The sequence below is a fragment of the Chelonia mydas genome, chromosome 1, assembly GCF_015237465.2.
Source record: "Chelonia mydas isolate rCheMyd1 chromosome 1, rCheMyd1.pri.v2, whole genome shotgun sequence".
Classification (NCBI taxonomy): Eukaryota; Metazoa; Chordata; order Testudines; family Cheloniidae; genus Chelonia; species Chelonia mydas.
Genome location: NC_057849.1, coordinates 292,255,391 through 292,268,820, shown reverse-complemented (window position 1 = coordinate 292,268,820; position 13,430 = coordinate 292,255,391). Strand labels below are relative to the sequence as shown.

At 42.1% G+C, this 13,430-nt stretch overlaps 1 protein-coding gene across 1 annotated transcript in view; it reads right to left on the bottom strand.

Annotated features, from left to right (window-relative positions):
- The window catches only part of NELL2 (neural EGFL like 2), a 227,738-nt gene that overhangs the window by 94,490 nt on the left and 119,818 nt on the right, over positions 1 to 13,430 (bottom strand). The window contains 1 exon segment of the mRNA XM_037887796.2: positions 7,475 to 7,600. Within this exon segment, the coding sequence (XP_037743724.1) occupies positions 7,475 to 7,600 (126 nt within the window).

Sequence of the window (13,430 nt, the reverse complement as noted above, 5' to 3'; positions counted from 1 at the left end):
GGGCCACAAACAGTTTTGTGTTCAACTCACAGTAAGTCAGCTATTATATAGATCACGGGTGGGCAAACTACATCCTGCGAGCCGTATTAAGCCGGCTAGTGAGCCAGACCACACGGCTTGGCCCCGCTCCATTCGGGCCACTGGCTTGTGGCCGCACCACACGGCTCCCAGAAGCTGTGGAATGGCCCCGCTCCGCCTCCTATGCACTCCAATGGGAGCTGCAGGGGTAATGCCTGTGGATGGGGTAGCCTGCAGAACCACCTGGCCACATCTGCACATAGGAGCCGGAGAAGGGACATGCCACTGCTTCCGGGAGCCACTTGAGGAAAGTGCCGCTCAGAGCGTGCACCCACTGAGCCTCTCCCCACACCACAACCCCCTGCCCCACCCCTGAACCCCTCCCGCCCTCCAAACCCCTCTATCCCAGCCTGGAGAACCCTCCTGCACCCCAAACCTCTCATCTTGAGCCCCACCCCATAGCCCACACCCCCACCCAGAACCTGCACCCCTTCCCGCACCCCTGCCCCAGGCCTGATTCCCCTCATGCCCTCCGAAACCCTCAGTCCCAGCCCAGAGCACCCTTCTACACCTCAAACTCCTCATCCTCAGTCCCACCCCAGAGCCCACACCCCAACCCCCAATTTTGTTAGAAAGTTGGCTAGATTGTCGGGCTCAATGGGTAGTGATCAATGGCTCCATGTCTAGTTGGCAGCCGGTATCAAGTGGAGTGCCCCAAGGGTCGGTCCCCGGGCCGGTTTTGTTCAATATCTTCATAAATGATCTGGAGGATGGTGTGGATTGCACCCTCAGCAAGTTTGCAGATGACACTAAACTGGGAGGAGAGGTAGATATGCTGGAGGGTAGGGATAGGATACAGAGGGCCCTAGACAAATTAGAGGATTGGGCCAAAAGAAATCTGATGAGGTTCAACAAGGACAAGTGCAGAATCCTGCACTTAGGACGGAAGAATCCCATGCACCGCTACAGACTAGGGACTGAATGGCTAGGCAGCAGTTCTGCAGAAAAGGACGTAGGGGTTACAGGTGACGAGAAGCTGGATATGAGTCAAGAGTGTGCTGTTGTTGCCAAGAAGGCAAATGGCATTTTGGGATGTATAAGGAGGGGAACTGCCAGCAGATCGAGGGACGTGATCGTTCCCCTCTATTCGACATTGGTGAGGCCACACCTGGAGTACTGTGTCCAATTTTGGGCCCCACACTACAAGAAGGATGTGGAAAAATTGGAAAGAGTCCAGCGGAGGGCAACAAAAATGGATAGGGGACTGGAACACATGACTTATGAGGAGAGGCTGAGGGAACTGGGATTGTTTAGTCTACGGAAGAGAAGAATGAGGGGGGATTTGATAGCTGCTTTCAACTACCTGAAAGGGGGTTCCAAAGAGGATGGATCTAGACTGTTCTCAGTCTTAGCTGATGACAGAACAAGGAGTAATGGTCTCCAGTTGCAGTGGGGGAGGTTTAGGTTGGATATTAGGAAAAACTTTTTCACTAGGAGGGTGGTGAAACACTGGAATGCATTACCTAGGGAGCTGGTGGAATCTCCTTCCTTAGAAATTTTTAAGGTCAGGCTTGACAAAGCCCTGGCTGGGATGATTTAGTTGGGGATTGGTCATGCTTTGAGCAGGGGGTTGGACTAGATGACCTCCTGAGGTCCCTTCCAACCCTGATATTCTATGATTCTATGATTCATGGCCCACCATACAATTTCTATTCCCTGATCTGGTCCTCGGGCCAAAAAGTTTGCCCACCCCTGATATAGACACAAGTCAGTTTTTATATAACCAAAATTATCAATCATCATTATATAATGAAATGCCACAAATGGATTTGCTCACACAATGCTACAATAGATGGTGCAAGCTAAAATAGACTTGCTGAAGTTTACATTTGTGAATCCGGAGTGCAGTTGGGGCGGGGGGGGAGGTCAGTTGCTGCTTATTTCCCATATTCCTAACATTCCCGAATGTCTGCCTTTCACTTCTTTGTTTTCTTTATCGGTTTCAGAGGTGCTTCAGCAAGCAACAAGAATCTCCCACAGCATGAATGGAAACATGGCAAAAGGGTTAGCTACTTGAGAAAGTAAAGTAGGGCTGAATAACAGATTCAGTTGTACAGCATGGTAAATCCAACGAAAAAAGTGTACTAGTGTAAAGAATTCTTATTACATTTGCTATAAGCACAAGCATTGAGAAGCCAGGACAGGATTACATATAATATAACCAAACTATTATGCAGCCACACCAACTTTACTCTTGTAACTCTTGTAGGATAGGGTTGCCAGGCGTCTGGTTTTCAATCAGAACACCTGCTCAAAAAGAGACTCTGGTGGCTCTGGTCAGCACCACTGACTGGGCTGTTAGAAGTCCAGTTGGTGTGGGGCTGGCAGGTTCTGTGCCTGGCTCCGCACAGCTCCCAAGAAGTGGCCGGCACATCCCTCCAGCTCAGGGGCGGCCATGGGTGCTCCACACACTGACCCCGCCCTGAGCTCCAGCTCCATAGCTCCCACTGGCCCGGAATGGCAGCCAATGGGAGTGGCGGGGGTGGGAGGCAATGCATGGAGCCCCCTGCCTGTGCCTCTGCCTAGGAGCTGGACATGCTGGCCACTTCCCGGGAGCTGCCTGAGGTAAACTCTGCCCAGAGCCCGCACCCCTTACCCTTGCCCCAGCCCTAAGCCCCCTCTCACACCCAAACTCCCTCCTGGAGCCCACATCCCCTCCTGCACCCTAACCATTGCCCTGCCCGAAGTCCCCACCTACACCCCAAACCCCTCATCCCCAGCTCCACCCCAGAGACCACACCCCAACCAGAGCCCTCACTCCCTCCTACTCCCCAACCCCTGCCCTAGCCCAATAAAAATGAGCGAGTGAGCAAGAGTGGGGGAGAGCGAGCAAAGAAGGGGGGGAATGGAGTGAGCAGCTGGTGGGGCCTTGGAGAAGGGCTGGGCCTTGGGGAAGGGGGCGGGGCAAGGGTATTCAGCTTTCTGCTATTAGAAAGTTGGCAATCCTACCTTACAGCCAGATCTTTGGTTGCATAATTCTAGCAACATCAAGCTGCCCTAAACCTGGCACTACATAGGAAAGGGGTTTGTGACCAGGACACCTGGATACCCTTTGGCTGCTGGAACAGGTTGGAGGTTGGTACAGTTGTTGGTCACCAATACAGTTTAGAACAATCTTTAAGTTTAGATTAACCTCACTGATGCTTTCAGCTACCTTTAGGAAGAAACATGACAGTGACTTGTCACAATGCAGAGGACTGAGATCCACCAACACCTGCCCACTGCAGTAATTACAGGAAATGGATCATGTATAATAAAGTCCAGCTGATCTTAATGGATTGTAAAAATACTTTTAGTAGCAATGTCTAAATTAATATTAAAATTGCAATTCCATTTACAGTTCATCTTTCCCACTTCCCACTCATCTGTACAGGCAAATGCAAGGTCTCTGTACTCACACTGCGAGGTACTAGAGAGTCACTAAAATTGCAACAACAAGGCTGGTTATTAGGGTGAAATTAAATTAAGGAAAAGTTGAAAATTCTTCAAGGAATATGCTTGGCCTTACTCCCATAAACACAGCAAGTTCAATACTATAGTCCTAACAGGATCTTTCAAAAATAGTGATTACATGTATACCAGGTTCTCCGCTCTGCAATGAATACTTTTCTTCTTCCCACACTTCTTTTCTGTCAGAATAGCAAATCTTGGCTGCCCTTTTTTACCTCAAGAACCACTAGCATCACAAGAAAAAAAAAACAGATCCCATTCAAAATTATTTCATGATGCAGTGAATGATCTTGTTCAGGGCATAACCTTATAGGTACACTAACCATGAGAGCTGCTGCACCTAGAGCAGTTGGAAATTGTCTGGGTGCTCAAAGGTGAAATCTTTGACTTGCTCCTCTTCACAGTCGTAATGGACAGATGACAGTGATGTACTTATAAGGAGCGAAAAGAGCTTATTTTTAAGACTGTGACTCTATATCAAACACTTCAGTGCTTTTCTACTGTAAACAAATTTTTGTTTTATAAACATTTTATTTCTCAAAATCTAAACATCATTTGACTAGCTAGATGCCATTAAAGTTCTCTTTAAAATACAGAACACAATATATGGAAGTATAATGGGTTTTTCTATAAATTGCACATTTAAAAAGTATTACTGCCTGCTATGCCGGGATACAGTGTTTCTGAAGAGTCTGCTGTATCTAAACATAATAACCCAGACTAAATCTATTGGACTGTTTATAGAACATTATTATTTCTTTTCAGCAAGTGCTAGCTCTCTCCCAGCATTATTCAGCACAGCTGTGTTAAACACATCTTGCTGCAACATAACCTGAACCAGTGTTTTTGCTATTTAGAACCCCCATAGGTTCTTAGAACACAATGAATTTCTTCAAGGCAGTCAGTGTTAAGTACCTTAACAGTGGATATCAAGGAAAATCTCCTCAAAGTACATGTTAAAGTAATGATGACGTACCTTCATTATTTATGTTCACAATACCTATCAGATTTATAACTGGGGGAAGCAGTTCACGTGAATGCCTCAAAAATTAAAAGTTAGTATCTGAAGCACATTATTAAAGGAATAGATGGCAAACCCACTGCAGAGATAAATTCATGCTCCCATCACTATGGTCAGGCTACAGCAATCTTATATGCAGATTTATGGTCCTTCTACCTGCTTAAACAAATTGCTGCAGTGAAAATGCTTTCTGTGTCAGAAATACAGGCTAATAAAAGCATAAAGTGCTTTTTACGGATCAAAGCAGTTGACTTAAAAAGTAATCTATGTATCACACAGATGTTTTAAAATAATTATCTTTTCAATCATTCACTTTTAGAATACTTCATAGTTGATTGAAATGCAATGGAGGAGCCTCATAGTTCTGCATATTTCAATTAACTACTAATGGCTGCACTGGAAATGCTCAGAAGTAATTGAAAGACTAGAAGAACATATAGTACCTCCATAGAATGTATTCCTAATAGCTTCTCTAGTTGTCATTAGCAGAAATTCCACTGTCAAGAGACACTGCCTTCTCAGGGTAATATCATAGCACCAAACAAACCTATCCAGTGAGGCAAATTCACTGTCAAAGAACCTCTTGTCCCAGGGTGGGTGCTTTTAGGAAATATTTCCAAAACATTGCAAGCTGCACTGCTGTTCAGACATGGGTGTGTCACAAGCAGTCATACTATCTAAGGTTCCTCTCAACCTAAAGATGTTTGGGGAGCCCTGTTCAATCCACTTCCTCCTGTTTTGGAGTTTTCTTCTTTGATCAGGATGGGCAGAAAGTGTAGAGTGGGGATGGGAGAGGGATGGAGAGAGGAAATAATGCGTCTTGTTATTTCAAAAAGCGTGGTTGATTCCATTAGAAATTCTATTATACTTATTTCAGGATGTGGGGCAGAGCTTGGTTTGGAGACGCTGAGAAAGGCAATGTCTAATGAACTTCTAGCCAGTTTTAAAATTTGGTAGAGGCATTTAGGTTTTTTAAATTATATTGCATTTTACAGCTATGCATTTCAGCAAATCTGGGGCATACAGAGAATCCTAGCTGCAAGATATTCTCAGGTTTCAACACTCTATATGCATGAACTTACAAGAGTGATTTCAGGGACAGAATAAATTAAAGGGACCAGTGTACTAGATATATTCATTCCAAACACTAACTTCCATTTACAGGCTATATCAATGTAGAGCAAATGAACTCCAAGAAGGTTTTACAGCACAAATATTTTCTTTTGCATAAAGAACAAAAGGATTCCACATGGTAAATAAAATATAATTTTTTCCCACACACATTTTTCTCCACCAAATGAATGTCCCACACCTTTGAATAGCATCTGCCCTATCTGTCTAATGTGGAAATGAACAGGCCCCTCCAAGGAGCTGCAGCAGTCAGCATGTCTGGGAGAAGTAATACCTTTTAAAATGTTGCTATATTAGATTTTAAATGAGCATTTTATACCCCAAATTGGTTTGTAATAAAACAGAAGAAGGTGAGAACAGAGCTGTACTGGAGAAAGCCCACATGGAGCTGAGTCTATCCCGAGAGGAAGCTAGTGGCAAAGAAGCAAGAATGGAAGTTGTAGAGAAGGGCCAGATCCTGCACTTCAGTGACACAAAGGGGAACGGAGTGCTGCCCTGGGAGTGCAGTTGCGGACTCCCTGATATAGGAGAATCCCAAAAGGAGAGAAAAACATGTATCTAACACACAGTATGTTTAGCTCTGTGAGAGGTCATGCAAGCTCCATTTAGATGGCGGATAATGATACAAAAACAATGAGGAGTCCGGTGGCACCTGAAAGACTAACAGATTTATTTGGGCATAAGCTTTTGAAGGAGTTTTTTTACCCACGAAAGCTTATGCCCAAATAAATCTGTTAGTCTTTAAGATGCCACCGGACTCCTCATTGTTTTTGTGGATACAGACTAACACGGCTACCCCTCTGATACTAGATAATGATACAGAAAGGCTGCAGGCATAGTCCTTTGTTGGAAGTGGTACGGAAGGTGCACCACCCAAAAGGGTGACTCCTTCACAGGGACTCCCAGTACTCTAAGGAGTGTAGGGTGAGTGTAGCCATCATGCTACACAATGAACACTCACCTCCGTGCCTGGCAAGCTCTGCAGGCTAGTGGAAAGGCCCCATTCCCCACACCTTCCCTCCATATTTTGGAGACTAGTGCCAACACTGTTGCTAGCCTCCCATAAACCTTGCATGCAGGAGACACAAGGACTGCAGTTGTGCCCTGCCCCTGTGTCCAGGGGTGCACAACCCCCCAAAGCACCCCATATTGTGTCCTATGTGGAAGCTGGGCACCATCTGGCCCTATAGGATTACCATAGTGTTTCTTTCCCTTGTCAGGCTCTCTCATCCAATCCCCTTTTCCCTACAAATGCAAGATAAAAAGTGACAGGTTTCAGAGTAGCAGCCGTATTGGTCTGTATCCGCAAAAAGAACAGGAGTACTTGTGGCACCTTAGAGACTAACAAATTTATTAGAGCATAAGCTTTCGTGAGCTACAACTCACTTCGTCGGATGCATAGAATGGAACATCTGTATGTGTGTGTATATATATCTATATATATATCTTACTATATGTTCCATTCTATGCATCCGATGAAGTGAGCTGTAGCCCACGAAAGCTTATGCTCTAATAAATTACAGTACTCCTGTTCTTTTTGAAGATAAAAAGTGTGTATTTAATACAGCAAGCTGACTTGGCCTCTATATTGAGGAAATGATGCAACATGTATATGACTTGCAATATGCACTAGCTTTTCTGAAAACTGTACTTCTGTAATTATTCTGGTGCTTCTTTTGTTGTATAGAATTTTCATATAAAATAACAAGTTAACTAGAACAAATTTTAGAATAGTATTTGACAGTATTGAGATGACTATCAGTTATATTTCTTTGATAAATAATCAGCTCTTACCTGTGCAGGAGTAATCATCAATTCGTATGTATCCTGTTCTGCAGATGCACATGAAAGATCCTGGTGTATTTACACACATAGTATTCTCACGACAATAATGCCGTCCTTCAGCACACTCGTCAATATCTGTGAACAAAGCAGCGGGGTCAACTGATCAAATGGTGCTGAGCTCTTCAGAACCACTCAATATATTGCCCTATTTGCTTCCATCAGTATTTAGCAGGAATAAAAAGTTGCTTGAACAGCAAAGCATTTTGGAAAGTTGTTAGGTTCTCTCTTCTGAAATAACTGTTTGAAGTGTTCAAACAACAGGAGCAGTGTGAGCTTTTTGGGAACAGCTGTTAGTGGAGGTACAAAGAAGATTACATCAGCTTAGATCTTGCCTAACTCCTTTTGAAATGTCTGTGTTGTTATAGCTCTGATTTAAATAAACCAGCACATATCTAAGGGCTCGAAGACCAGATTGACTGCACCAGCACTGCAGTGTCATTAATCGCTATATATTCTACCTTTGATCCAATAGGTATCCTTTGTTTCTTTACCATAGGGAGGCCAGTGGCAAGTTCTTAACAGATACTGGAACTCATTAAAAGTTTTTCCGAGAAACATGAAGTCACCAATTGGTAGTTTATTAAATATGTGGGTAAATACTTAGTCAAAGCTGTGAACCTTACATATGAGCCTGAAAAGAACTTATTTATGTGGAGATCTTACATGATGGAGAAATTCATACCCTGGTAAAATCTCACAACAGATTGAACACCTGCTGCAATGTTAATTTATAGAGCAAGTTCCTGGTACAAACTATTGTAGACATGGATCTTGACTAATCTGTGGCTCACTAAGTACACAATATTAGTTTCATTTCTGGTGGCATGATATAATGGAAAAAAGAGAATATGTAGCACAGGCATATATGTACACAGCAACTTCTGCACATTATTTTATGGTGTTTGCTGCTGCTTCAAAAAAGGATTATACTAATTTGGGAGTGGTTAGTAGCACACTGTGTAATGCTATCAGGTTAAATATGACCATGTAGATCATTTTGCTACCACTGTTATATAACTGCAACAAATCTTGTACAAAGTGTGGCATGTAAGATGTCTATGGAAAAGTTATGATTTGCTGAATAAGATTATGCCATTTTTGTGCATGTATCATTTTTGTATCTGAAGTTATGAATATTAACGATGTACCTGTATTCATATGTGTTTGTTTCTGGGTAACACCCAAAAGGTATTTAGCCAGCACATTGTGAAGAGACTATTCAAGTTGAATGACCCATCAAAGAACACTTAACTCACAATGGACCATGGAAGAGGTGGATATCAGAAGGGGTAGCCGTTTTAGTCTGTATCAGCAAAAACAACAAGGAGTCTTTGTGGCACCTTAGAGACTAATGCAATTATTTGGGCATAAGCTTTTGCGGACTAAAACCCACTTCATCAGATGCATGGAGTGAAAAATACAATAGGCAGGTATATATATTACAGCACATGAAAAGATGGGAGTTGCCTTACCAAATGGGGGTTCAGTGTTAACAAGGCTAATTCAAACAGGGTGGATGTAGCCTATTCTGAACAGTTGACAAGAAGGTGTGAGTATCAACAGAGGGAAAATTATTTTTTGTAGTGACCCAGTCACGCCCAGTCTTTATTCAGGCCTAATTGATGGTGTCAAGTTTGCAAATTAATTCCAGTTCTGCAGTTTCTCATTGAAGTCTGTTTTTGAAGTTTTTTTTGTTGATGTATTGCCACTTTAAAATTTGTTATTGAGTGTCCAGGGAGACCGAAGTGCTCTCCTACTGGTTTTTGAATGTTACAGTTCTTGATGTCTGATTTGTGTCCATTTATTCTTTTGTGCAGAGACTGTCCAGTTTGGCCAATACATAGCAGAGGGGCATTGCTGGCACATGATGGCATATATCACATTGGTAGATGTGCAGGGGAATGAGCCCGTGATGGTGTGGCTGATGTGATTAGGTCCTATGATGGTGTCCCTTGAATAAATATGCGGACAGAGTTAGCAACTGGGTTTATTGCAGGGATTGGTTCCTGAGTTAGTGTTTTTGTTGTGTGGTGTGTAGTTGCTGGTGTGTATTTGCTTCAGGTTGGGGGGCTGTCTGTAAGCAAGGACTGCCCTGTCTCCCAAGGTCTGTGAGAATGTATTTTACTGTATTTTTCACTCCATGCATCCAGTGAAGTGGGTTTTAGCCCACAAAAGCTTATGCCCAAATAAATTTGTTAATCTCTAAGGTGCCACAAAGACTCCTCGTTGTTTTTATCTACACTTAATGGACTTCCCTAAGGACATTCTAATTAGAGTATGGGTAATGGCTTCTGCTATGACTAAGCGAAGCATGCATAGACATGACTTGCTCACATGACTCCAAACTGCATCTTGTTACCTGTAATTTTCCACAAACTGGAAAAAAGGGTTTCTCTTCATTTGGCAGAAGCTATAAAAGGCCCTAGAAACATCTCTATTTTGCCTCTTTCCTGCTCAAATCTCTGGACTATGAACTTATACTAATGGGAGCATTCTAACCAAAGGACTGAGGACCTTCCAATGATTTGGAAGAAACCAGAGACTTAACCAGCCAGCAATTTATTCTATCACTGCTACAAGCCTGATCCAAGAACTTCGCAATTGTTGTATGTATTGGATTCCTTTAACCAATTTTAACTCACCTTTCTTTCTTTTTTATAAATAAACCTTTAGATATTAGATACTAATGGATTGGCAACAGCATGATTATTGGGTAAGATCTGAGTTATATGTTGGCCTGGGTATGCGGCTGGTCCTTTGGGATCAGAAGAACCCTTTGGTTGATTAAATTGGTTTTAAATAACCACTCATCATTAAGTCTAGTGTCTGGGTGTTGAATACAGAACTGGAACACCTTACGAGGATGCATTTCTGACTTCTTAGCCAGTGTGGTGAGACAGAAGTTTACTTTTGTTGCTGGATTGGTATATCTTATGGAAGAATAACCACCAGTTTTGGGTGTGTCTGCCCTTTTTCCCAGGAGCTTGTCCTGAATTTGTGACCCACTGAGGCATGGTGACACACTGCCCCCATGATACCAGTGCACCGAGAAGTATCACTGAGCTGTTCAGTGCACATATGGACCTCTAGTTATATTAGCAAGCAGAACCCCATATATTTTCCACAATTCCATGACCACGGAATTTGCCATAGAATCCAACCTTGCTACAAAATTGCACCCTAGAAACTAAGGGTTGGGGTTTTGTTTGTTTTTTAATTGTGCTTATGACCTCATGGCTACAAAAAACAACAACCCACCAAACAGAGAACAGAGTGTGAACTCATGCACTGTTGTGTTCCTGCTGACAGGTCAAAATATAGACAGGAGTTACAAAATCAACTGGTGTTGATTTGCTAGTGATGAAAAATTAAATGTCAGCAATGATAGCTACTGTACCTTACTGCTGATCCTTATAGCACTAACATCCAGCTAATATACTCATCCCACAACACCTTCTACACCTTTCCTGCTGGCAAAAGCATCAACTGTCTGCTACCCAGCAACCACCATCTCCTTTCCGCCTACAACTCCAAAATACAGTTTTGCATTGTCAGTACAAAGGTCTGTCAGCACACTGAACATTTAGAAGCAGAATAAATCAAATAAATGCCACATGGATTCTGCACTGATTCTGTGTTGCCATTTTCATATTTAATTGAAAAAAATCCTCTATTCTTTATTTTTTCTGAAGCTGCCATAGATTTTTCCAGTTCTGAGTGTCACAGAAATCTGGGAACTCTGTTGCAGAAGTTAGATCTTACTTGCCAAAGTATGCAGGCCTTCACTGTCAGTGCTGAGTGTTAGTGACAATGGGCTGTTCTTCACAAACCCAGTGCTCCCAACATTCCTGACTGTGATACTCAGATTGCTTTTCTTTCCCTTCCCTAGGAGCTCTGCTGCTGGAGGGAGAGAACCATTAGCAATACTGTGGCACTGCTGTAGGGCAGCAGTCGCTATTTTTATGTATTTTCATACAAAGTGCAACCTATACTTACAATCAGCACTTTCAGGCAATATGGTTTACTAAAACTAAATAAGAAAAGAACAAAAGAGAAGTCTCCACGAGAGCACAGCGGATGCATCTCCTCAGCACCTGAACTGAGAACAAAATGGCAAGCTGTCTCCAGCAGAAAAACACAGTCACAGGAATATAAAGGAAATAAGAAAGAGCTGCTCACACCACAAGTACTGCAGCAAACGATGTAACTCATCGGAGCCCTGGGTTAGTGCAATTTGTGTGTAGATGGAAGCGGGGTTAGGCTTAAGCCTGAGTTCAAACCCTCAGCTTACAATGCCTTGTAGACATACCCTTTAAGTCTATCACTAAAAGGCATGTTTTCAAATCCTTTACTTATTCTCGTGACTCTTCTCTGAACCCTCTTCAATTTACCAACGTACTTCTTGAACTGTGGGCACCAGAAACGGACATGATATTCCAGCAGCAGTCACACCATTGCCAAAGATAGAGGTAAAATAACCTCTGCTTCTACTCAAGATTACTCTGTTTATGCAGCCAAGGATTGCATTTGCTCTTTTGGCCACCACATCACACTGCGAGCTCATGTTCAGCTGATTATCCCACTATAACCCCCAAATCTTTTTGAGAGTCGCGGCTTCCCAAGATAGAGTCCACCATCCTGTAAGTATGACCTACATTCTTTGTTTCTAGATGTATATATTTAGCTGTATTAAAATGCATATTTTTTGTTTCCGCCCAGTTTACCAAGCGATCCATATTGCTCTGACTCAGTGACCTGTCCTCTCCATTCTTTACCACTCCCCTGATTTTTGTGATATCTGCAAACTTTATCAGTGATGACTTTATGTTTTCTTCTGGATCACTGATAAAAATGTTAAATAGCATAGGGTAAAGAACTGACCCTTAAAGGACCCCACTGGAAACTATCTGCTTGATGACAATTCCCCATTTACAATTACATGTTGAGACTTAATAGTTAGCCTGTTTTTAATCCATATAATGTATGCATATTAATTTTATATTTGTTAGTTTTTTAAATCAAAATGTCATGCAATACCAAGTCAAAACATTACAGAAGTCTAAGTATATTGTGTTAATATTATCTTTATCATCCAAACTTGTATTCTCATCATAAAAAGATATCAAGTTAGTTTGACTGGATCTATCTTCCATAAACACATGTTGATTTGCATTAATTACCCTCCTTTAATTCTTTATTAATTGAATCCCATATCAGCTGCTCCATTATCTTGCCTGGGATCGATGTCAGGCTGACAGGTCTATAGGTAACCAGGTCATCCCGTTTACTCTTTTTAAATATTGGTACAAAAACATTGGCTTTCTTCCAGTCTTCTGGATGTTGCCCTGTGATACAATAATTATTGAGACTCAACAGTAATGGCCCAGTGAGCTTTTATGCCAGTTCTTTTTAAACTCTTGGATGCAAGTTATATGGACTTGCTGATTTAAAAATGTCTGACTTTAGTAGCTTCTGTTTAACATCCTCCAGTGATACTAGTGGAATGGAAAGAATGTTATAGCCTCGTCATATGATGATGATATCATCTGTTTTTCCTACAAATACAGAAAAGAAATATGTATTTAATATTTCTGCCTTTTCTGCATTATTACTAATAATCCTGCCACTTCCATCTAGCAATGGACCAATACCATTATCAGGATTTTTTTTGTCCCTACTACTTTTTTAAAACTCCTTCTTATTGTCCTTAATTTTGCTGGCCATAAATTTCTCCTTATGTCCCTTTGCTTTCCTTATCAATTTTCTACAATTCCTAATTTCTGATTTATTTTCATTACAATCAACTTCACCTCTCTTCACCTCAATTCAATATATATATATAAGATTTTATAGGTACCTTCACTTCCCTCTAAACCAGGTCATTTTTTTAAACCAGTATGACCTT